At 63.9% G+C, this 24,740-nt stretch overlaps 1 protein-coding gene across 1 annotated transcript in view; it reads right to left on the reverse strand.

Annotated features, from left to right (window-relative positions):
• The window catches only part of AHNAK2 (AHNAK nucleoprotein 2), a 31,813-nt gene extending 8,113 nt beyond the window's left edge, over positions 1 to 23,700 (reverse strand). Inside the window, exons 1-9 of the mRNA XM_043557111.1 lie at positions 23,591 to 23,700; positions 11,034 to 11,092; positions 10,841 to 10,939; positions 10,097 to 10,207; positions 9,142 to 9,292; positions 8,684 to 8,868; positions 5,259 to 8,540; positions 1,605 to 5,216; positions 30 to 1,562 (exon numbers count right to left, since the gene is read on the reverse strand). Of these exons, the coding sequence (XP_043413046.1) occupies positions 30 to 1,562; positions 1,605 to 5,216; positions 5,259 to 8,540; positions 8,684 to 8,868; positions 9,142 to 9,292; positions 10,097 to 10,207; positions 10,841 to 10,939; positions 11,034 to 11,092; positions 23,591 to 23,645 (9,087 nt within the window). The 5' untranslated portion in view covers positions 23,646 to 23,700. The remainder of the gene's footprint in view (positions 1 to 29; positions 1,563 to 1,604; positions 5,217 to 5,258; positions 8,541 to 8,683; positions 8,869 to 9,141; positions 9,293 to 10,096; positions 10,208 to 10,840; positions 10,940 to 11,033; positions 11,093 to 23,590) is intronic.
• Between the last annotated feature and the right edge of the window lie 1,040 nt (positions 23,701 to 24,740).

Genomic DNA, 24,740 nt, shown 5'->3' on the forward strand with positions numbered 1-24,740 from the left:
TTGAGCCCCTTGATGTCCACATGGGGGGCCTTCATGTCGAACTTGGGCCCCTTGATGTCCACTTGGGGTGCCTTAAAGTCCACTTTGGGCATCTTAATGCTGGGCATGTGCACCTTGGGCAGGTGCCCTTTGACTCCGGCTCCTGCCGAGGGTTCCTGGAGCTCCCCTTCAGGGATTTGGCCTTCTGGAAGGTTCATGCCCCCCATGGCAGTCTTGACCTCTAGGTCGGCAGATGGCAGCTCAACGGTCACATCACTGGACTTGACCTCAGCTTCCATGGAGGGCAGGGACACTTCCGCCTGGATCTTGGGCAGGGACACGTCCACCGCGGCCTCCAAGGACTTGCTTGGCGCCGAGGCACCGAAGGATGGCATCTTGAACTTGGGCATTTTGAACTTGCTGTCTCTAGCGGTCACCTCCTTGTCTCCCAGGGTAACGTCACCCTCCAACTTGGTGGTGGGTGCCTGGACATCCATCTCCACACTGGGCAGGGTCACCTCCACATCAGGGGCGCTCACCTGCCCTTTGAGTCCTTTGATATCCACTTTGGGCCCTGTGATGTCCACCTGGGGGGCTTTGATGTCCACTTTGGGCATCTTGATGCTGGGCATGTGCACCTTGGGCAGGTGCCCTTTGAACCCGGCTCCTGCTGAGGGCTCCTGGAGCTCTCCCTCGGGCACCTGAACATCAGGGAGCTTCTGGCCCACCGTGGAAGTCTTGAGTTCTAGGTCAGCAGATGGCAGCTCAACGGTCATATCACTGGTCTTGACCTCAGCTTCCATGGAAGGCAGGGACACGTCCGCCTGGATCTTGGGCACGGAAACGTCCACCGCGGCCTCCAAGGACTTGCTTGGCGCTGAGGCACCGAAGGAAGGCATCTTGAACTTGGGCATTTTGAACTTGCTGTCTCTAGCAGTCACCTCCTTGTCTCCCAGGGTAACGTCACCCTCCAGCTTGTCAGTGGGTCCCTGAACGTCCATCTGCACACTGGGCAGGGTCACTTCCACGTCAGGGGTGCTCACCTCCCCTTTGGGGCCCTTCAGGTCCACCTTGGGTCCTTTGATGTCCAACTTGGGCGCCTTGATGTCCACCTGGGGTGCCTTAAAGTCCACTTTGGGCATCTTCATGCTGGGCATGTGCACCTTGGGCAGGTGCCCTTTGAACCCGGCTCCTGCCGAGGGTTCCTGGAGCTCCCCTTCAGGTATTTGGCCTTCTGGAAGCTTCATGCCCCCCATGGCAGTCTTAACCTCTAGGTCGGCAGATGGCAGCTCAACGGTCACATCACTGGTCTTGACCTCAGCTTCCATGGAAGGCAGGGACACTTCCGCCTGGATCTTGGGCACAGAAACGTCCACCGCGGCCTCCAAGGACTTGCTTGGTGCTGAGGCACCGTAGGAAGGCATCTTGAACTTGGGCATTTTGAACTTGCTGTCTCTAGCGGCCACCTCCTTGTCTCCCAGGGTAACGTCACCCTCCAACTTGGCCGTGGGTGCCTGGACGTCCACCTCTGCGCTGGGCAGGGTCACATCCACGTCGGGCACACTCATCTCCCCTTTTGGGCCCTTCTGGTCCACCTTGAGCCCCTTGATGTCCACCTGGGGGGCCTTCATGTCGAACTTGGGCCCCTTGATGTCCACTTGGGGTGCCTTAAAGTCCACTTTGGGCATCTTAATGCTGGGCATGTGCCCCTTGGGAAGGTGCCCTTTGACTCCGGCTCCTGCCGAGGGTTCCTGGAGCTCCCCTTCAGGGATTTGGCCTTCTGGAAGCTTCATGCCCCCCATGGCAGTCTTGACCTCCAGGTCGGCAGATGGCAGCTCAACGGTCACATCACTGGACTTGACCTCAGCTTCCATGGAGGGCAGGGACACTTCCGCCTGGATCTTGGGCAGGGACACGTCCACCGCGGCCTCCAAGGACTTGCTTGGCGCCGAGGCACCGAAGGATGGCATCTTGAACTTGGGCATTTTGAACTTGCTGTCTCTAGCGGTCACCTCCTTGTCTCCCAGGGTAACGTCACCCTCCAACTTGGCGGTGGGTGCCTGGATATCCATCTCCACACTGGGCAGGGTCACCTCCACATCAGGGGCGCTCACCTCCCCTTTGAGTCCTTTGATATCCACTTTGGGCCCTGTGATGTCCACCTGGGGGGCTTTGATGTCCACTTTGGGCATCTTGATGCTGGGCATGTGCACCTTGGGCAGGTGCCCTTTGAACCCGGCTCCTGCTGAGGGCTCCTGGAGCTCTCCCTCGGGCACCTGAACATCAGGGAGCTTCTGGCCCACCGTGGAAGTCTTGAGTTCTAGGTCAGCAGATGGCAGCTCAACGGTCACATCACTGGTCTTGACCTCAGCTTCCATGGAAGGCAGGGACACGTCCGCCTGGATCTTGGGCACGGAAACGTCCACCGCGGCCTCCAAGGACTTGCTTGGCGCTGAGGCACCGAAGGAAGGCATCTTGAACTTGGGCATTTTGAACTTGCTGTCTCTAGCGGCCACCTCCTTGTCTCCCAGGGTAACGTCACCCTCCAGCTTGGCAGTGGGTCCCTGAACGTCCATCTGCACACTGGGCAGGGTCACTTCCACGTCAGGGGTGCTCACCTCCCCTTTGGGGCCCTTCAGGTCCACCTTGGGTCCTTTGATGTCCAACTTGGGCGCCTTGATGTCCACCTGGGGTGCCTTAAAGTCCACTTTGGGCATCTTCATGCTGGGCATGTGCACCTTGGGCAGGTGCCCTTTGAACCCGGCTCCTGCCGAGGATTCCTGGAGCTCCCCTTCAGGTATTTGGCCTTCTGGAAGCTTCATGCCCCCCATGGCAGTCTTGACCTCTAGGTCGGCAGATGGCAGCTCAACGGTCACATCACTGGTCTTGACCTCAGCTTCCATGGAAGGCAGGGACACGTCCGCCTGGATCTTGGGCATAGAAATGTCCACCGCGGCCTCCAAGGACTTGCTTGGTGCTGAGGCACCGAAGGAAGGCATCTTGAACTTGGGCATTTTGAACTTGCTGTCTCTAGCGGCCACCTCCTTGTCTCCCAGGGTAACGTCACCCTCCAACTTGGCTGTGGGTGCCTGAACGTCCACCTGTGCACTGGGCAGGGTCACATCCACGTCGGGCACACTCACATCCCCTTTTGGGCCCTTCTGGTCCACCTTGAGCCCCTTGATGTCCACCTGGGGGGCCTTCATGTCGAACTTGGGCCCCTTGATGTCCACTTGGGGTGCCTTAAAGTCCACTTTGGGCATCTTAATGCTGGGCATGTGCACCTTGGGCAGGTGCCCTTTGACTCCGGCTCCTGCCGAGGGTTCCTGGAGCTCCCCTTCAGGGATTTGGCCTTCTGGAAGGTTCATGCCCCCCATGGCAGTCTTGACCTCTAGGTCGGCAGATGGCAGCTCAACGGTCACATCACTGGACTTGACCTCAGCTTCCATGGAGGGCAGGGACACTTCCGCCTGGATCTTGGGCAGGGACACGTCCACCGCGGCCTCCAAGGACTTGCTTGGCGCCGAGGCACCGAAGGATGGCATCTTGAACTTGGGCATTTTGAACTTGCTGTCTCTAGCGGTCACCTCCTTGTCTCCCAGGGTAACGTCACCCTCCAACTTGGCGGTGGGTGCCTGGATATCCATCTCCACACTGGGCAGGGTCACCTCCACATCAGGGGCGCTCACCTCCCCTTTGAGTCCTTTGATATCCACTTTGGGCCCTGTGATGTCCACCTGGGGGGCTTTGATGTCCACTTTGGGCATCTTGATGCTGGGCATGTGCACCTTGGGCAGGTGCCCTTTGAACCCGGCTCCTGCTGAGGGCTCCTGGAGCTCTCCCTCGGGCACCTGAACATCAGGGAGCTTCTGGCCCACCGTGGAAGTCTTGAGTTCTAGGTCAGCAGATGGCAGCTCAACGGTCACATCACTGGTCTTGACCTCAGCTTCCATGGAAGGCAGGGACACGTCCGCCTGGATCTTGGGCACGGAAACATCCACCGCGGCCTCCAAGGACTTGCTTGGCGCTGAGGCACCGAAGGAAGGCATCTTGAACTTGGGCATTTTGAACTTGCTGTCTCTAGCGGCCACCTCCTTGTCTCCCAGGGTAACGTCACCCTCCAGCTTGGCAGTGGGTCCCTGAACGTCCATCTGCACACTGGGCAGGGTCACTTCCACGTCAGGGGTGCTCACCTCCCCTTTGGGGCCCTTCAGGTCCACCTTGGGTCCTTTGATGTCCAACTTGGGTGCCTTGATGTCCACCTGGGGTGCCTTAAAGTCCACTTTGGGCATCTTCATCCTGGGCATGTGCACCTTGGGCAGGTGCCCTTTGACTCCGGCTCCTGCCGAAGGTTCCTGGAGCTCCCCTTCAGGTATTTGGCCTTCTGGAAGCTTCATGCCCCCCATGGCAGTCTTGACCTCTAGGTCGGCAGATGGCAGCTCAACGGTCACATCACTGGACTTGACCTCAGCTTCCATGGAGGGCAGGGACACTTCCGCCTGGATCTTGGGCAGGGACACGTCCACCGCGGCCTCCAAGGACTTGCTTGGCACCGAGGCACCGAAGGATGGCATCTTGAACTTGGGCATTTTGAACTTGCTGTCTCTAGTGGTCACCTCCTTGTCTCCCACGGTAACGTCACCCTCCAACTTGGTGGTGGGTGCCTGGATATCCATCTCCACACTGGGCAGGGTCACATCCACGTCAGGGGCGCTCACCTCCCCTTTGGGTCCTTTGATATCCACCTTGGTCCCCGTGATGTCCACCTGGGGGGCTTTGATGTCCACTTTGGGCATCTTGATGCTGGGCATGTGCACCTTGGGCAGGTGCCCTTTGAACCCGGCTCCTGCTGAGGGCTCCTGGAGCTCTCCCTCAGGCACCTGAACATCAGGGAGCTTCTGGCCCACCGTGGAAGTCTTGAGTTCTAGGTCAGCAGATGGCAGCTCAACGGTCACATCACTGGTCTTGACCTCAGCTTCCATGGAAGGCAGGGACACTTCCGCCTGGATCTTGGGCACAGAAACGTCCACCGCGGCCTCCAAGGACTTGCTTGGCGCTGAGGCACCGAAGGAAGGCATCTTGAACTTGGGCATTTTGAACTTGCTGTCTCTAGCGGCCACCTCCTTGTCTCCCAGGGTAACGTCACCCTCCAACTTGGCCGTGGGTGCCTGGACGTCCAACTCTGCGCTGGGCAGGGTCACATCCACGTCGGGCGCACTCATCTCCCCTTTTGGGCCCTTCTGGTCCACCTTGAGCTCCTTGATGTCCACCTGGGGGGCCTTCATGTCGAACTTGGGCCCCTTGATGTCCACCTGGGGTGCCTTAAAGTCCACTTTGGGCATCTTAATGCTGGGCATGTGCACCTTGGGAAGGTGCCCTTTGACTCCGGCTCCTGCCGAAGGTTCCTGGAGCTCCCCTTCAGGGATTTGGCCTTCTGGAAGCTTCATGCCCCCCATGGCAGTCTTGACCTCTAGGTCGGCAGATGGCAGCTCAACGGTCACATCACTGGACTTGACCTCAGCTTCCATGGAGGGCAGGGACACTTCCGCCTGGATCTTGGGCAGGGACACGTCCACCGCGGCCTCCAAGGACTTGCTTGGCGCCGAGGCACCGAAGGATGGCATCTTGAACTTGGGCATTTTGAACTTGCTGTCTCTAGCGGTTACCTCCTTGTCTCCCACGGTAACGTCACCCTCCAACTTGGCGGTGGGTGCCTGGACATCCATCTCCACACTGGGCAGGGTCACATCCACATCAGGGGCGCTCACCTCCCCTTTGAGTCCTTTGATATCCACCTTGGTCCCCGTGATGTCCACCTGGGGGGCTTTGATGTCCACTTTGGGCATCTTGATGCTGGGCATGTGCACCTTGGGCAGGTGCCCTTTGAACCCGGCTCCTGCTGAGGGCTCCTGGAGCTCTCCCTCGGGCACCTGAACATCAGGGAGCTTCTGGCCCACCGTGGAAGTCTTGAGTTCTAGGTCAGCAGATGGCAGCTCAACGGTCACATCACTGGTCTTGACCTCAGCTTCCATGGAAGGCAGGGACACTTCCGCCTGGATCTTGGGCACGGAAACGTCCACCGCGGCCTCCAAGGACTTGCTTGGCGCTGAGGCACCGAAGGAAGGCATCTTGAACTTGGGCATTTTGAACTTGCTGTCTCTAGCGGTCACCTCCTTGTCTCCCAGGATAATGTCACCCTCCAACTTGGCCGTGGGTGCCTTGACGTCCACCTCTGCGCTGGGCAGGGTCACATCCACGTCGGGCACACTCACCTCCCCTTTTGGGCCCTTCAGGTCCACTTTGGACCCTTTGATGTCCACCTGGGGGGCCTTCATGTCGAACTTGGGCCCCTTGATGTCCACTTGGGGTGCCTTAAAGTCCACTTTGGGCATCTTCATGCTGGGCATGTGCGCCTTGGGCAGGTGCCCTTTGAACCTGGCTCCTGCTGAGGGCTCCTGGAGCTCTCCCTCGGGCACCTGAACATCAGGGAGCTTCTGGCCCACCGTGGAAGTCTTGAGTTCTAGGTCAGCAGATGGCAGCTCAACGGTCACATCACTGGTCTTGACCTCAGCTTCCATGGAAGGCAGGGACACGTCCGCCTGGATCTTGGGCACGGAAACGTCCACCGCGGCCTCCAAGGACTTGCTTGGCGCTGAGGCACCGAAGGAAGGCATCTTGAACTTGGGCATTTTGAACTTGCTGTCTCTAGCAGTCACCTCCTTGTCTCCCAGGGTAATGTCACCCTCCAACTTGGCCGTGGGTGCCTGGACGTCCACCTCTGCGCTGGGCAGGGTATCATCCACGTCAGGCACACTCACCTCCCCTTTTGGGCCCTTCAGGTCCACCTTGGACCCTTTGATGTCCACCTGGGGGGCCTTCATGTCGAATTTTGGCCCCTTGATGTCCACTTGGGGTGCCTTAAAGTCCACTTTGGGCATCTTCATGCTGGGCATGTGCGCCTTGGGCAGGTGCCCTTTGAACCTGGCTCCTGCTGAGGGCTCCTGGAGCTCTCCCTCGGGCACCTGAACATCAGGGAGCTTCTGGCCCACCGTGGAAGTCTTGAGTTCTAGGTCAGCAGATGGCAGCTCAACGGTCACATCACTGGTCTTGACCTCAGCTTCCATGGAAGGCAGGGACACTTCCGCCTGGGTCTTGGGCAGGGACACGTCCACCGTGGCCTCCAAGGACTTGCTTGGCGCCGAGGCACCGAAAGATGGCATCTTGAACCTGGGCATTTTGAACCTGCTGTCTCTGGCGGCCACCTCCCTTTCTCCCAGAGTAAAATCGGCTTGAGTTGTCTGAACACCCTCTCTTTCTCCCTCTGTGGCTCCTGAGTCTATCTCAGGTGTGTCTAATTTTGTTTTTTCGCGTTCTGACTGTTTGACTCTGGCACCTGTCTGTGCGGTCAGAGTGGTGAGCGTGCCCTCCATTTCTCTGTCCTGTTCCTGACCTGATTTTATGTCCTTTCCTGGAGACCACCCGAATGAGGGTGTTTTGAATTTGAACCTAGTTTTCCTTTCCTGTCTGCCCTGTGCGTGTGTGTCCCCGTCTTCGGCGTGTGCCTCTCCGTGCCCTGCCTCAGCTCCCTCTGCTCCTCCTTCCTCCTGTTCTGTCAGGGGCCCTGCAGGCTTTCCGGCCACCTGTGGCCTCGGTCTGTGGTCAGGCTGCTCTTTCATGCCCGTGGCCTCTGCTGTAGGACCTCCGTGTCTGGGTCCCTGCAGTCGTGCTGCTGTGCCCGCTTCTCTGTCTGGCATTGTTTCTTTGCAGAATTCAAAGCTGGGCGTTTTGACATCGGGTATTTGGATTTGGAACTCCAGCTGGCGGCCCTGTGTGTCCACTTTGCCTCGCAGAGCCGATGTGGCAATCCCAGTTTCTGTGCCCTGGACTGCTTCTCTGTGGCCGTCTCCATCTGGCTTTGGACCTGAGTCCATCCCGGGTTTCCCGTCTGACACAGAGTCGACCTGGTCCTTCACTTCCTTTGTCTTTCTTCGGCGCCTGGGTGCCACGCTGGCCCCGTCCCCCAAGGCTCCCTCGCTGGGGCGGCCTGGCTCCACGGGTTGCTGGGCAGTGAGAGCTGATGTCCCCTCTGGTCCCTCCACCGTCCTGTCTGTGCTGGCCTTGGCGCCCTCTTGGCTGTCATCCCAGGATGCTGCCTCCTCTAGGACCCCGGACTGGACCTCTGTGCTCGGCCTCGCCCCCGGTGTTGGACCCTTCCCTGAGCCCACTCTGAATCGCAGGTTCAGGAACCTTCTCCTCCGCTGGCCGTCCGGTCCTGCCTTCTGCTCCTGCTCCTCTGTTGGGAGCTGGGCCTCTGTGTCTGTGCTCGTGGGGGACATGTCAGGTGGGTGTCCTCGCTCACAGGCCTCTGAAGAGCTGTGTGACCTCCGCGGCCCTGACCTGGGCTTGGTCTTTATTGACTGGAATTTGGGCCAGGAGAGCCTCTCGTTTTGGGACGGCCTGCCCCTGCCCTCCCTGGGCTTGGAGATCAGTCTCTCCTTGTCTCCACTTCCTTCCACAGTCTTCGTGGGTGTCTCTGTGCACCCATCGGCGACATCTTTGTCCTGAAATACAAGGACAGGGAGCGTGGCAGCAGTAGCATGGGAATTCTAGGGCCCTGGGCTCACAGGACAGATGCGGGAGGGGAGGGCGCCCCCCACTCAGCCTCGGCCCCGGGAGCAGGGCGGTCGGCGGGGCCCAGCCTCACCTGCGTCTCACTGTCCTTGCGGCCGGGCTGAGCGCCACCGGAGACCCCTTCCTCATCCCCTGCGGCAGGACGTTTCCGTCTGACTTGGAATTGAACCTTGTAAGGCTCTGAGTACTGAAGAATTTTGAGAGCGTCTTCATATTTAATGTTGTCAAAGAATATGGTTGCACTGAGCAGCTGATCACCTAGACAAACACAGAGTGGGCCCTTGGCCTCAGTTTCCCCGCTCTCGCCGTTCCTTCCAGAGATACAGGGGTGTGTGAGAGGGGCCCCTGACGGGGAGCCCGGCCCACCCTGCACGGAGCCCTGCGTGGGAAGGAGGCCACCCAGCCGCACAGAGAGCAAGCCGGGCTCAGCCCGAAAGGGCCTGGCGGGGTCCTCGGGGGCGTCCTGAGCCCCGGGGCCCTCCCGTCCTGGTGGGACCCGTGGGGACCGCAGGGGTGGGGCGGCCAGTGCACCTTCTCTTAGGCTGAAGAGCTTGGCGGCGGAGGAGTCCTTCAGCACTTGCTTGACGAAAATCCCTCGGTCCCCGCCCCCTGTGACGCTGTAGCCGCTGGCTCCGGCCTCCACGTCTGTCCTCAGCGTCACCTCTGTCGCCTCCTGCACGGACTGGATCAGAAGCACACAGGGGCCGTGGCGACCATCGGCCTGTGCCGCTGTGGCCATCGGTGCTGGGAGCCCCCCTGCCCTGCACACGGGGACCCCAGAGTCCCGCCCCTCATCCAGGTGACGCGGGGAAGAGGAGGAGCCCCCAGCCAGAGCCCACGCTGTGTGTCCGAGCTCTGGAGGAAGCCAGCTGCAAGCCACCTCCGGTGGGAGCGGCCTCCTCGTACCCCCACCCCCACCCGCCAGGACTCGGGGGCAGCCCCGTAGGCCCAACGGGGCCGAGGAGGCTGGCCTTCCGGCTGGGCGGCCAAAGTCTCGTTCCTTCTTCACACACTCCAGCAGCGATGACGTGCAGCGTGGCCGATACTCTCTGAGGAGCCCCCGGGGCGCACGGCACACGGTGCGGCCAGCCTGACCTCAGACCCAGCGGACGCTTCCGGTCCCAGCCGGCTTCAGAGGTGCTGACCCACCGACGGCACGGCAGGCCGCCTCGGGAGGCAGCACGCCCTCCTCACAGGGAGTCCCCGGAACCCAGCCTCGCCCCTGGCTTGTGAAGCAGCTGCACCCATTACACAGCCGGGGACACCGAGGCCCACGTGCCTGGCTCTACCGGCCTGGTGTCCCTGCCCTCCCCCCCCCCCCCCACCGTAGGTTTCAGGGGAAGCCCGGACCAGCCTCTGGAGCCCCTGCCCGCAGACCAGGCCTGACAAAAGCAACAGGCAAGTCCCTCTCCTTGCTCCGACCCGCCCCCCCACCCCCCCAGAGCGGGGCCCCCCCACCCCGACCCTCGGGCGTGGCCACACCCACCTGCCGACGACTCATCCTGGAAAACGTTCGAGAGTCTCCCGAGTCTCGCTTCCACCAGGACCTCCGACCCCCCGAGCCCGAGGAAGCCCGCCTTCTCCTTGTGTCCTCCCCCTGCAGGCACAGATGCCAGGGGTCACCCACCCGCCTCAGCCCGGAGCACGCGGGGGGCCCGGAGCGGTGCCGCGTGCCAGGGAGCCGAGCGCGTGGGGCGGCGGGGAGGCGGCCCTTGGCCCTGGTGCTTCCCGACCGGGCCCAGCCCCCAGGCCCCAGCGCCCGCACCCAGGGCGAACCCCACGGCAACTGGGGTTCTGTGTGGAGGGGGAGGAGGAAATAAAAGAAAACAAGGATTCAGCAAGAAGGCACCCCCCGGCCTCCCCCGGCCCCCCGGGCCCCCTCCCCGGCCCCCCGGGCCCCCTCCCCGGCCTCCCCCCAGGCCCCCTCCCCGAGATGGTGTGTGTGCACGTCCAAAGTGCGGGCTCTCTTCCCCCGCACGCACACACGCACGCATGCGCCCTCTCAACTGCGTCCCGGCCACCTGAAGGGAGGGGTCCCGAGGGACAGAAGGTCAGGATGTGGGAACGGCTGGAACTGTGGCCCAGGGGGCGGCAGGGCAGGGCAGGGCAGGGCCGTGTGGCTGCACAAATGGTGCCAGTTGCCCACACGGGGCGACGAAGGAGACGCGGCCCCTGTGGCCCCACACCCGCACCTTCCCTCAGCCTGTGGGTCTCCGTCCGGCAGGCTTACCGGGAGTCCAAAGCCGGCACCCTCAGCAGTGCATTCGTAGACCGGCGAGGACCCCTGTGGCCTCGGCCGGACGATCTCGTCCACCGGCCCTTCGGTCACCTGGCAGGAGAGGACAATCAGGGGGGCTCTGCCCAGGCCCGCCAAAGGACGGGGGCTGTGTCGGGGGGGCATGCATCCTCCGGGCCTTGCTTACAGAGGGGTCCTCTTCCGTTTCTGCATCTGGGTCCTCAGACTGCAGCTGCCGGCCAGACACTGCGGAGAGAGGGGCTGAGTCAGTGTGGCCTCGGGGGTGCGGAGACCAGATGGCGGACCCTGGGGGAGGGGCCCCGGAGAGTCTACGCACCGTGTTCGTGCACATGTGGCCCCGTCCCGGACGCCGGGCCTGAGGGCACGCGCAGGCCGGATGGCAGAGAGCCTACACGAGGGAAGCTCAGACAAGGCACACTTCACGGATTTAGCCCAAGAAAGTCAGTAAGCAAACACGCAGGAAAGAACGCGCCCAGCCCCGAGGGAGGCCGCGGTGCAGGGCTGCCGCGGTACGGAACCCACGGTGTCCAGCAGTCAGCCGAGGGTTACGCGACACGCAAAGAAACAGCAAAGTATCCATACGGAGGAACAAGCAAGTGCTGGAAATTCTCTGAATGTCCACAGGTGTTGGATTGAGCACAGACTTCCAAGCAGCCACGAGAAATGGAAAGTACGATGGCTTATCGTCGCAAAGACGTACAAGTGACAACAAAGCTACACAGAGATTCTGGAGTTGCAAAATGTACTACTGGGACTCAGTATCAGAACGGAGATGCCAGAAGAAAGAATCGAAAAACTCGAAAGCGAAGAGAAATTGGCCACTTTGGTCTTCTCAGCCCCCTGGCTGCGGGAGGCTCGGCCGCAATCGTGAACCACACAGCAATGACCCGCACCAGGAAGTTCATGACCGCCCGACGACTTCAGCGCAAGCAGCTGGTCACTGATGCTTCTCACCCCGGAAAGGCGACCGTACCTAAGACAGAAATTCGGGAAGAAGGAGCCAAATGGACAAGACCACCCCAGAGTCATCTTCGTATTGGATTCAGAGCCCATTTTGATGGTGGCGCGGTTTAGGATCCCTTGGATCGTGCAGGAACAGCGAACCCAAACGTGGACTCGTAAGACACGGCCTGTACACGAAGGAAAACGGGGAAAGGGACGCAAGAACAGAGCTAAGGACGTCAGGAGGTCTGCAAACGCCATGTGGGCGCCAGCAACGAGGAGGAGGAAAGAGTCTGCAGGGACCATTGGTGATTCCTGAAAATCGCGGAGAAGTTTCCCGAGAGGATGAGTAAACTAAGAACTTGAAGAAGAAGAAGAAGAAATTGTCCAATTTGGAGAACAGAGGAAGAAAGGTTCAAGAGAACGAAAGCGCATGTGAGGTCGCGGGGCCACGTTCAGCCCAGCGGCACACAAGCAGTCGAAGGAAAGGAGAGAGAGAAAGAGGCGGAGGAAACGTGGTTTCCAACGGTACGCGGCGGTGGCAGCATGCCAGACACAGAGAGGCCCGGCCCCGAACGCATCCGGGCCGCACAGTTCACGCCCAACGCCCGGGGAGCCGGGAGGACGCGGCCCGAGGCACCCAAGCTGCTCAGGGGAAAACCTTGTGAAGCAAGAATCCCGCGTCCAGCAAACCACCCTTCAAAAATCAAGGCAGGCGCGCCCCAGGCGGCTCAGTCCGCGGGGCGTCCGACTTCGGCTCAGGGCGTGATCTCGCGGTTCGTGGGTTCGAGCCCCGCGTCGGGCTCGGTGCTGACAGCTCGGAGCCTGGAGCCGCCTCGGATTCTGTGTCCCCCTCTCTCTCTGCCCCTCCCCCATGCGCGCTCTCTCTCAAAATAAGCAAATAAACATTTAAAATGAGTGAACAAATTAAACCAATTAAAATTAAAACCAACAGAACAGAACAAAGATCCCAGAACCAGACTCCTAGACACGAAGCTGTGGGAAACGGATAGGTGTTTTCAGTCCCTCGTGCTGGGTCGGTTGGCGATCCGTGCAGAAAAATGTCAACCCTTACGTCAGCCACAGGAAGTATTAACGTCACGGGGATTGTCGTTCCAAAGTGGAAGGCTTAACAGTGAAGCTTCCAGGAGATAAACAGAAATGACTTTGCGGTAGGAAAGCGACTCTTAACCAGCATACAGAAAGCGCGCTCCCTGAAGGAAATGGCCAAGTGGTCTACGCGAAAGTGAAGAGCTTCTGTTCGTCAGAAGACACCACTGAGGGAGTGAGCAGCCAGGCCACGGGCTGGGCAGAGATTTGCAACACGCTTACCAAACCGCAGCCTCCTACCCAAAATGTACAAAGAATTCGTGCAACACAAAAGGCAAAGACAGACAACCCAGTGGAAGAAGGGGCGAGAAGAACTTGGAAAGGCAAGTTCTCACAACAGACGACGCCGAGCCGTGAATTAACTTACGGAAAGGCGCACGGCGTGCTGGGTCCTCAGGACAGCGGCCAGTGGGAGCTCCGAGATACCGCTCCACTGCCACAGTGGAACGGCGGGAACGGGCAAGGGGGACCTCCCAGAGAGCTGTCCCGCACGTGGGCGACGGGAACGCCGCCCTGATGTGGGCGTTCGGTGCCCCGGCACAGTCACTTTGGAAAACCGGCAGCAGTAGCTACGGAAGTCTGACCACCCTGCTCTACGGCCCAGCAGCTCCGTACCCAAGGGCATGCCCCCCAAAATGCACTCCCCAAAGGACAGGTACAGAAATGCCCATCCTGGCACCACGGTAGTACCAGAAACCAGAAAGTCTCAAATGTCCACCGGCAGTGGGACGAGGCGAAACCGTGGCTATTTGTCCGACGGAATGCTCTCTGGGGACGACGTGACGGATAAAGGAGTGCAGATGGAAGTCCAGTCTACGCGGTTCACCGTCAGGCACGAGCCCACTCACGTGACAAGCTTTCTGGGGAGGGCAGAGCCTGGGGGGAAGGGCCTCTGGCGGCCGGACAGCTGCTTCTCCACAGGGGCACTGGGGACACGCGTGTGGCCACTTGGGGAAAATGCATCAAGCCACACGCTTAGGATTTGTACTCTTCCCCGATAAAGAATCTTTAAGGGGCGCCTGGGCGGCTCAGTTGGTCGAGTGTCCAACTTCGGCCCAGGTTCGTGGGTTCGGGCCCCACGTCCGGCTCTGTGCCGACAGCTCAGAACCCGCTTCTGATCTTGCGTCCCCTCCTCTCTCTGCCCCTTCCCCACGTGCCCCCTTCCCCACTCTCTCTCAAAAATAACCATTAACAATTTTTTTTAAAAAGAGAGAATCTCTAAAATTCTACATAAAGTTGAAATGAGGAAATCATCAACTTTATGCCCGTGAATGTGCACATTCAGACGTACTGGATTATCTGCAGACAAGCCCCCTGCGGACACTGCAGAGCGGACCAGACGGTTCTGTGATGAGTTAGCGATCAGCTCAGAACCCTCCCACACACACAGCTGAGCCCGGTGCCCCCGAATCGTACTAAACATCCCGAGAGGAAACGCACTGATCTCACACCAGCTCTGGTGACACGGCTGGGGCCGAGGGGACGCACAGGTGCCCACCCACCCCAGCCAGCAGCGCGTGGGGAGAGGAAGGGTCTGGTCGGGGGTGCGGCCCGGGCCATCAGGCGAGGGGGGGGGGGGTGGGAGGCCGCTCAGGGGGAGCTCCGCCAGGTGTCACCGGCCCGCCCAGAAACCCGCGGCCGCCCGTCCTCGCCCAGAGCCTCCGCAGCCCAGCCGTTTCCCTGAGTCACACAACAAAACAGGAGCCGGCGACCGCCCTCTCCCCGGGCGTGTCCCTGGAGAGGCAGCGGGGCGGAGTCCCACAGGCCTGGGAAGGGCCACCCCCACCTGCCAGCTGGACGCCCTGTGCCTGGGGGTGGGGTGGGTGGGATGGGGGCGCGCGGCGGTGGGAGCCTCCCGCGGTGCAGCAGGGATCCCCGGCCCTGAGAAGCTGCACCCCCAAATCTACTCCAGGAGTGTCCCGTGGGCGTCCAGGGCCCGGGTGAGGAAAGGTGTTGACAGCACGGAAGCCGGGGCACACCCCTCGCTGGGAACCAGCCTCACCACAGCCCCTCGGGCTCCACACCCCTGCAGGGTGAAGAGCGGGCTCTACCAGGTGGCTCGCTCGGCCCCAGCCCGCACCCCACGGAGGTGCCAGGAGGTGCCGGGCTCGGGCTCTAGGCCCTCCTGCACCCCCCTAGGCACAGCCGCTGGCTGGCCCGCTCGGGCCCAGGGACGCACAAACAGGAAGGAGGAAATCCCGCCTGTCTGATGCCAGCAGACTGCCAGCCTTGGGCCCGCACCCCGGGGAGGGAGGAGGCCCCAGTGCCCCCCAGAGCCTCATCCCACCGGCCCCCCATGCCCGTGGGCCCCCCTCAGCGGTGACTGCAGGGGAAGGTGTCCTGTCCTTCTGCCTGACCCGCCCCCTGCCCCCTGCGGCCCCACAGACAGGCTCTGTGGACAGTCCAGCCCCGACGGTCGTCTGGAACAATGGCTACTAAAAATACAGTCACCCCCACTTTCCAGGGGCGACAGGCTGAGCCAGCCCAGCGGTTCTGGCTGCTGGCACCTGGTGTCCCCCCAAAGGCCCTCCCCCGGCCTCCTCCTGGCTTGGGGCCCTGCCGCATCCATCCAGCCCCAAACCCTGACCCTTCCATGGCCTCAAATGTGACTGTAACATCCAACTGGGGCCGGTGCTTGTACCCAGGGTCGGGGAGGAGGGGCTCAGGACTTGGGGTGAGGGGTGAGGGGAGTACGCACCTGGGTCAGCAGAAAAGTTTCACTCCCTAGAATGTTGGAATATTCTAGGGCGGGGCTCAAGGAAGTGGGTCTGGGGAGAGGGCAGAGCCAAGGTGAGGTGAGCTGACAGGGGGAGCAGGTGCAGGGGGATGCAGACAGTGGGGTGTCTGCCCAGGATGACTCCCCCGCGCCCACCTTGCCCGTAGGGCTCCCCTGTCAGCCCCTGGCCGTGGGGGTGATCGGAGGGTCCAGAGTAGGGCCAGCCATGGGTGGGGCAACTTTGCTTAAACAAAACCCAAGTCTGCACGGAGACTGGCTGCCCTCCAGGCGGGCCAGGGATGGTGGGGGTGTTTGCGTGCCGCCAGGGCAGCGGTGGGACTGGGGGTCTGGGACAGGCAGGGAGGAGAGCTGCAAACGAGGACCTGGACCGTGGCCCGAGAAGCCATCACGGGTGCGTGCGTGCGTGCATGCGCCTATGAGACCGTGGGTGTTGACGTGTGTGCCTGGCTCGGGAACCCTCCCTCGAGCACGGGTACACAGTCCCGGGCAAGGCCCCCCAGCCACGCAGGGAGCCATGGGGGCGCCTGAGTCAGCTCTCCCCTCAGGGGACACTGCCCTTGGGCTTGGAGCCCAGGGCCGACACGGGCACACGGCACGCTGGGGCCTCACCCCATCCTGGAACTTCACGAGGAAAGTGCTGGGCTCTGCTGACTGGTCATGAGACCTTCAGACTTCCCGAAGCAACACCCACAGGCAGCCAGGGCCTGCCCCCCTTCCCGACTGGCTCAGGGTAACCGTGCTGCCTGGGGAGGCCAGCTCGGCTCCCGCCTCTGCCCCCGCGGCTCTTGCCTGGCTGCCCTGGCCTGGGGGCGAGGGTCCCGGCCCACCGGCTCCGCTGCTGCTACAGCTGCAAGCTGGACACTTCCACACCACCCTGTCCCGCCCCCAGATGCCCAGCCCCGTCTGCCGAGCCCCAGGACGCCCTCAGTCCTGCCTGCAGAAGCCTGGGCCCCAGACCTTTGGAGCCGCACCCCAGACCGGCTCTCTCCCCGGCCCGGGCACTTCTCACGTTTGCTTCCTCTGCCGACTCACGGGCCCAGTGTGGCCACCCCGCCTCATCTCTGGCCCCAAGCGCTCAGAGCCCGGCACACAGTAGGTGCATAATAAAGGAAGGAGACGGGGAGCAGGGCAGATCTCTTGGGAAGGGGCACGTCCCACCCAGTCTGAGGACGCCCCTGAGCTGTGGGACTAGGCGGGCAATGGTGGGCCCAGCGTCTCTCCTTCTGCACCTGGAGAAACTGAGGCATGGGGGGGGGGGCACACCAGCCCACCAGCTCCAAAGGGCCCGGCAGCCAAAAGAAAAGGCCCCCACAGTCCCGCCCGTCCCAGATGGGACTGGTGGGCCCGAGCCTATTTCTGTCTCTGAGCTGACAGGCCAGGACCCCCCAGACATCCCGCCCACACCTGCAGGCCCCCAGGGGAGCTGGCCTTGCCTGAGGAGCCCTCCCCGGCCTCCCGGTCCAGCCTGGGGACCTGCCTGTCCTGGGATGGCAGTGGCTATGCTTGGCCACAGCCTTGGCTGCCGTGAACTGACATGCCTGTCCTAAGGAGGGCTGGGGCTGAGGCAGGGCAGAGGGCCAGGGACATAACAGCCGTGCTCCCCCAGCCCGAGCCCCCCACCCAGCCCCCTCAGGCCGACCGACTGGGCAGTGAAGAGGGCAGGGGCCCAAGGGTTGGACCTGGGCAGGGGGCAGGGGCAGGGGGCAGGGGGCAGGGGCAGGTACAGAGCACGGCCGCTGTGGCTTACCCAGCTCAGAAGTCCTCCCAGCTTGCCCAGGAGTGAAGGTCCCAGCTGGTGCTCCCTGCAGCTGCCCTCCCGGGTCCCTCCCCTCCACAGCCCTCCTCCGCTGCCAGGCCCTGGCCTCCTCCTCCTCAGGCCTGCCTGGAGCCCCACCAGAGGGATGGGCGGCCCCCTCACAGGCCCGGAGCTGGGCCAGGTCCCTCCCCCTGGGCTTCAAGGAGCTGGGGAGCCCGCCCCTCCCCCAGAGCCCCCCCCCCCCGCCCCCGCCCCCGCCCCCGCCCAAGCAGCTGACTGGGAGAGGAAACGCCCGCCCGCCCAGGGATGTCTGAGTCACTACCACCCGCCCGTGCAGTCCAGTCCAGTCCTGCTGTGTAGACAGGTACGCAGATGCAGATGTCAGATAGGACGCTCCGGGCAAGCTTTTCTTGGGCCCCGCGCCTCAGTTTCCCTGCAGGAAGCTGGCCAGGCTAGGGGGTGCAGGGCAGGGGAGGCACAGCCCAAGGCGTACATAGGCCCTTCCAACAAAGTCCTGCCCCATCTGGGCCGAGGCCCCGGCCCAGGGCACAGCCAGCTCCTTCCACAGCAGACACCGGCAAGGCCAGAGCAGGGAAGGACCCAGCCCACCCAGGGCCCCGGGCGAGGGAGTGACCTTGTGGGGGGGGGGAGGGCACTGCTCACCCGCCGAGTCCCCCTGGGGCAGCCTGACCCTGGCCACCCTTCCAGTCCTGCTGCCACGTCTCCAGGTGGGTGCCTTGGGGCCCAGGAACCTGCATCTGTCCCCCGCTCCCCAGTCACTTGGCTAGAAGCGGAGCTGAAGACCCCAGTCATCTGCTCCCCAAAGCTCCGGCTGCCTGGTCTGCCACATCTGGTCACCTCACCCTGCCGGCCCCAGGACTCAGCTCCCACGCTGGGCACCGAGGGGCGGGTGGGAAGACGCGGACCCCAGGCCCGACCGGGCTGCAGGAGCCCCGGCAGGCCCGGGCAGGACCGCACCCGCCGTGCCATCGGCAGATCTCTTGCTGGGTCCCAGAGCCGCCCCGCCCCGCGCCCCACGGCCCCGCGGGGTGGGGCCCGGCTGGCTGCTGGCATCTGCACCCCACGAGCAGGTCGGAGCAGGCCTGCACAGCTGAGGGACCCACACAGGGTTCCAGGGCAGTGTGGGGTCAGGCCCGGCCCGGGGGAGGAGGCAGTGGGGCGGCCGAGCACACACCCCTGCCTGACACCACAGGCCAGGATCAGCAAGGTTGGGGGCTCTGGGGACGGCCGAGGGCAGCAGGCCCCACAGCAGAACAGGAGAAGCCAGGGGTGGCCTGGGGTGTGGTGCCGGGAAGGGGGATCCCAGGGAGGAAGGAGACTCCTGGGCCCGGGGCGTCGGGCACTCTTGAGCCCAGGGGTGGGCCACCAGTCCGGGAAGGAACGATGGCACCCAGGCCTCTCCCAGCCTCCCCTGTCCCTAAAACTTTAACGGTCACAGATGACTCTATGTCCAGTGAGACAGGAAAGCTGGTGGCCCAGACGGTCCTCACCTGGGAGCTCTTTGTTTCCTGCCTGACACGCAGCAGATGTCACCTCCCCCAGGGCAGGGCTGAGCCTCCCCGGAGGAGAAGCAGGGTCACCCCCGCCCCTCCTCTCCTGAGCCCGGGTGCCCCAAACCCACAGAGCCACGTCCCCAGCCTCCCGATCCGCCGGCTGCAGGCCCTGGGCCCTGCCGTAGCCCTGGTTCCCCGGCAGCCCGCAGGCTGCAGCCCTGCCCTCCCCTCCCCGACACACCCCCCCCAGGCCCCCAGGGGTGCACGTGCTGCTTACTCTGCCTGGAGTGCTTTCCCAGCTCGGACCCTGGCCTCTCTCCCACGTGTGGCCCGTGGCCAGCGCTGTGTGCGGGCGGCTCCCCTGCCCGTGGTTCCACACAGGTGCCAGCCAGATGGGACAACTGGACATACAGAGCTCTGGGTCCAGACCACCGTGGCCTTGCAGGGGCAAGACCTTTCATTCCTCGTCCCCGGGATAGTGTCCAGTCCCACGGGGGTCCCACCCGGCTCTCCGGCCAGTAAGGGCCACGGTGCAAGGCCCTGCCCGCCTGCCGGCCCCCCGCTGCCGGCCCCCCGTGGCCAGGCAGGTGCTAGGGCAGCTGAAGGGGGTCTGATGAGCTGCGGCAGCACGGGTCCTGAGGGTTAAAGCCACCTGCACCCTGGGCTCCCACTCGGAGCCACCGTGGGAGCTCAGCTGCTGTCCAGGGCCGGGCAGGGCGATGGGGGAGGAGGCCAGGCCCAGGCACGGCGTTCCTAGCGGGGCGTGTCACAGAAGACCCCCGAGGTGCTGGTGCCAGCCAGGAGTAAGGCCTGCCAGGGAGGGAGCCCGGGGGGGAGGCCATCCTCTTCCCCACCCAGGAGGGGCCCACGCCGCTCCGGGGAACGAGGGCGTCAACAGGACGTGGGACGTAGGACGCAGGAGGGGGCAGAGCACCAGAGCCTGGTGCAGGTCGCCCAAGGCTGACCCCACTCAGAGCGGCAGCCGGCAGGGGGCTTGAGCCCCAAACACAGGGGGCATGACTTACCCAAATGGGGTCTCCTGCCCACTAGCCTCCTGGCTCGGGAGGCCCCTCAAGCAGCAGGGGGTGGTGACAAGGAGGTGAGGCCCAGACGAGGACCCCACGAAGTCCCATCCCCGGCTGCCCCTTTCTGACACCCACACCCGGCGATGTGTCCAGGCTGGGGGGGGGGGGGGGAGGGGGGAGGGGGAGGGAGCGGGCGGCGGTGCAGCTCGCAGACCCCCGTCAGGATTCCCACCCCAGACCCAGCAGGGCCCGGGAGCCTGCCAGCCAGCCTCTACCCGTGGCTCTCTGCCCACAGGTCCATCAGTCCCCTGGCGGTGATGTGGGTGCCGCGTCCCTCCAGAAAGCTATCTGGAGACGGAGCCCGATGCCACCCCAGGGCAGGGGTGTCCCCCCTCCTGCCTGGCCCCATCTCGTCCCACGGGGAAGGCCCTCCTGCCTGCTTGCTTTCCTCTCCCAGACACCTCGGCTCCCCACCCCCAGGCAGCCCGCCCCAGGCTGAACCTGAAACCCAGAAGCCTTCAGCAAAGGGCAGTCAAGGGGGAAAGGATACAGAGAGGGTTGGAATCTGCAGGGGAGTGGGGGGTGGGCCCGGCAAGCCAGGGGGCTACCTGGAAGAGGCAGCTCCTAGCCCAGCCAGGGATGGAAGAGCCCAGCCGGAGGGAGGGAAGGCCATGAGAGCGTTCCTGCCACGGGCTCACTGCCCGACCACAGTGAGCCCCAGTGGAGTGGGGACGCAGGGGAGGCAGGGGGCCTGGGGGCATGGGACCCTCCTAGCACAGCTGGGCCCTCCCCCACCCACTTCCCTGAGACCTTGGGGCAGGAGCAGGCTGTGTGGCCTCAGTTTTCCGCAGGGAGAAGAGCTAGGGTGCCGTCAGGAACACATCTGCCACCACCAGTGGTGGCTTAGAAAATCCGCCCGTTAAAGCTCAGGGAGGGTCGGTACCCCAGCCTAGGACGACCTCTGCTGCCTCCTCCTTGGTGCCCGCCCCTGCCAGGGACACTTTAGGCTGGAGGGGGGCACTGGAGAGCACTGCCTGGGGGGTAGGGCAGAGCCAGCACCTTCCAGACATCACTGCACTGAGAGTGTGGTGTGGCCTCTCTGGCCCCCCGTAGAGGCAGAGAGGCTCGGGGGGGGGGGGGAGTGTGGGGCTCGGCCTCGTCGCTCCCAGACTCAGTGTCCCTGTCTGCAAAATGGGAGCGCAGCCCTGTGCCAGTGCGGACAACCAAAGGCAAAGCCATGAGTGCGGACAGCATAGACACACTAGCCACCGGCGCTGGCACTCAGCCTCCCTGGCCACACAGCCCTCTGCCCAGCCTCTGCTGCGGACAGCTGTGGTCACTCCCGTTCACAGATACAAGGCACTGCCCGCGGTTCCTGGGAGCCCCAAGCCCAGGGCCGTGCAGAGGCCACCACAGGGATGCCCCACATTGCAACGCTCTTGAGAAGGACCCCTGCATTACCACGGCCCCCCACCAAGAAGAGACCACCCAGACCATCCCCCTCATGGTGTGTCACTATAAGCCAGGCCTCCCTGGACCTGGTGGAGGCTTCTCAGGGTGGGCATGGTGGGGGGGGGGGGCGGGCCCAGGCCAGGAGTAGGGCGCTCCCTGTCAGTCTAGTTGCCCGGGACCCAGCTCTACCTTGGGAAGAAACTGGCCGTCCCCGGGATAGGAAGGGATGTGACAGCTGGTGCCCTTCACAGGGCGAAGCAGTTGATGCCCTGTGTGGGGGCAGTGCAGCAGGGTGGAGCCCCCTCCCCACACGGGAATAGGGGAAGGGGCCTGGAAGGAGCTGGGGGCCAGCTGCCTCGGACTGGCCGAGGCGCCCCCGAGCGTGGGCGGATCCCTGAGCGGCGTGTTCCTGGCACAGCCACGAGGGGGCAGCCTCCGGTTGCAGGCTGGATGTGGTTGGCTTCCTTCCCCAGGCTGAGGGTTAGACGTGCACGCAGGCTCTGGGAGGGGTCTTCAGAGGACCTAGCGTGACTGGCCAGAGAGGGCAGGTTTGGACTGGGCAGAAAGACGAGGGCAGAGCAAGACCTGTCCACCTCTGGCCAGCTGGGAAGGAATTGCAGCTGGAAAGACGTGGACCAGCCCCCAGGGGGCCTTATCAGGGATGCGCGTTCCCTAGCTTCTGTGAAGGGTGGGGGAGGGCCTGGCCATTTGCACAGCAGACAGAACCCCCAGGGGCTCCGACCCAGTAGGTCTCCCACTAATGCCCCACGAGAACCACTGACCTCATTCCCTAAGAGCAGAGGGGTTTGTAGGCAGGATGTGAAGGGTGGCCAGGGAACCACCAGGTCAAAGCAGAGAATGGAGGTCTCGGCTGGGGAGGGGTGCCCGAACAGGCCTTTTCAAGGCAGGAGGGCGGATGAGATGGCCTTAGACCCTGCATCTTGGGAGCCTCTGGGTAGCCTGTGAGCGGGGGGGGGTGGTGGGGGTCGGGGGGTGGCAGAGGCCAGTGTGGAATGCTGGAGGCAGGGCAATGGCCCCTCCTTCCCTGTGATGCAGCAGATCCCCCAGGATGTGGGCTGGGGCCACAGTCAGGACGAGGGGGCCGGGGGCCATCATTGTCCCCCAGACAAGGGGGGCCCAAACAGGAGGTCAGCCGTGTTCACCAGAAGGGCCCATGGGGGCTCCTGCTGCAGCTGGAGGGGTGTGCCTAGGCCAAGGGGCCCCCAGAGCCCCTCTGTCTCAGCACACCACTGTCATCATCGACCTCTGTGACCCTGAGCGGTGGGGACCGGGCTGCACCATTGCAGCATGGCCCCAGCACCCCCTAGATGGCAACTGGCCAGATGTCCTGGGTGTGGCTGCCGCACCACTGACCCAGAGCTGCAGGAACTGCCCCTGCCTCACCCCCCCCTGCCCTGCAAGATGCTGAGACGGGCAACCTCTGGAACCAGACCCAGTGCGGGGACAGACAGGTAACAAAGAGCTCCTAGTTCCCATTCTGTGGCCAGAGGCGTGGGGAGTGGGAACTGCCCCATGGGCAACACCTGCCTTCCCTTGCCCAGCACTGGGCTACTCTGTGGCCTGATCTCTGACCGCACTCAGGCCCCTCACCAAGCCTCAGACCTCGGGTCTAGCCCCCTCATTGCCACCACCTAGCCGGTGACCAAGCCACACAGAGGCCACACACTGTGGACCCAGCCCAGCATGGGACTCTGGACCAAGGCCAACAGCCGTGACTCGGGGTCCGGCCAGGCTGCTCTTCCCAGAGCAGGTCAGAGGGCAAGCCTGACAGTAGCTCCCCACGCCTGGTCACCCACGGCCCCCACTCACGCGTGCGGCCCTCCCCAGGCGGCCGCCTCTAGGGACAAGACGACGTCCCAGAGGGTTAGAGCAGGGGGACAGTGGCAGAACGGAAAAGACAGACAGGGATAGTGAGTGACCGAGGCGGGGAGCGACAGAGTGAGTGGTAGGGATGAGTCAGCGAGCGACCCGGAGAGACGGAGTGAGCGGCAGAGACGGAGAGAGGCAGGAGAGAGGCAGCAGGAGGGAAGCAGCCCGAGGCGCAGGACCGCGCGCGAGAGCCCGGACCGGTCCCCGAGGCGCCCCACCCCGACCCGCCCGGCGCGCGGCCCCGCGCGGAGCCCACCCTCCCGAGGGGAGCGGGCTGCAGGCGGAGAGGAGGCGCACCGCTGCCGGGGGCTCCGGGCCAGGTGGGCAGCACCATGTGGAAACAGTCGCACATCGCGGCGGCCGGGCGGTGCGGGCCGGCGGCGGCCCGTCGCGTCCAGTCGCTGGTCTCGGCACCGGCGCGCGGGCGGCCGGGTAGCCGGCGGGCGCCGCGCTCGGCCTCCGCTGGCTGGCGCTGCCGCGGGCCGCGAGCCTCTGACTGCGGACGGAGCCGGCGCCCCGGGACCCCGCTGCCGCCCGGACCCCGCCCCGCCCCGCCCCGCCCGCGCCTCATTCAGCCCATTGGCTGCAGCCCGCCAGGCCCCGCCCCCTGGGACCCCGCGGCCGCCCGGACCCTGCCCCGCCCCCGCCCCATCCAGTCCATTGGCTGCAGCCCGCAGGGCCACGCCCCCTCCCGACCCGGCCACGCCCCCCGGGACCCCGCCGCCGCCCCTCCCGCGTCCAGCCGCCAGTCCCGACCCCTGCGGCGGGCCGGCCCCGCGCCCTCAGCCGGCCTTTCTGGGTCCAGACAGTGGACTCTGGGCCCCTGCCAGGGAGGGGGCTCCACACGCCGCGCCTAGGCTCCCGGACTGGACCCGCGCCCCGCAGTCTTACCTCCCAGCCCAGAGAAGGACATTTCAGCTGGGGGGCGGGGCGCCCTGGGGGCCGTGGAGGCCGCGGGAGTCCAAGGAGACGAGGAGCGCGTGATGTGGCCTCACTGGCCCTGCCCTGGGGGCTCCCAGTCTAGAGGTGTGCTCTGCCAGCTAGCACGGTGTTGGGGGTGCATGGGGAGGGGTTCCTGGCAGGCTCCCAAGGGGTCAGTCTAAGCTAGGACGTCAGGAGTGCGAGAAGTTCAGTCCAGAGGCCGGAGTAGTGTGTGTGCGCAGGGCAGGGTAAGAGAGCCCAGGCTAGCTCACAGGGCTGAGAATCAGGTGCCGTGGGGTAGGGGGCAGCAAGACTGGTCAGAGAGCTTTGAAAAGACCACCAGGGGCTGGGACGAGGGGTGGGGGGGGGGTTGTCCCTGGGGACACTGCTGCAAGTCAGAAGCTCTGCAAGACAGTGGGGGCTGGGCCAGAGCAGCAAACATGAGGAAGGAGACAAGGACCCAGGATGTTCCAGAAGCCGGCAGGGGGCCTGCTGAAGACTGGGGTGGGGTCGGCTGCGGGCTGGC

This window comes from Prionailurus bengalensis, chromosome B3, assembly GCF_016509475.1.
Source record: "Prionailurus bengalensis isolate Pbe53 chromosome B3, Fcat_Pben_1.1_paternal_pri, whole genome shotgun sequence".
NCBI lineage: Eukaryota > Metazoa > Chordata > Mammalia > Carnivora > Felidae > Prionailurus > Prionailurus bengalensis.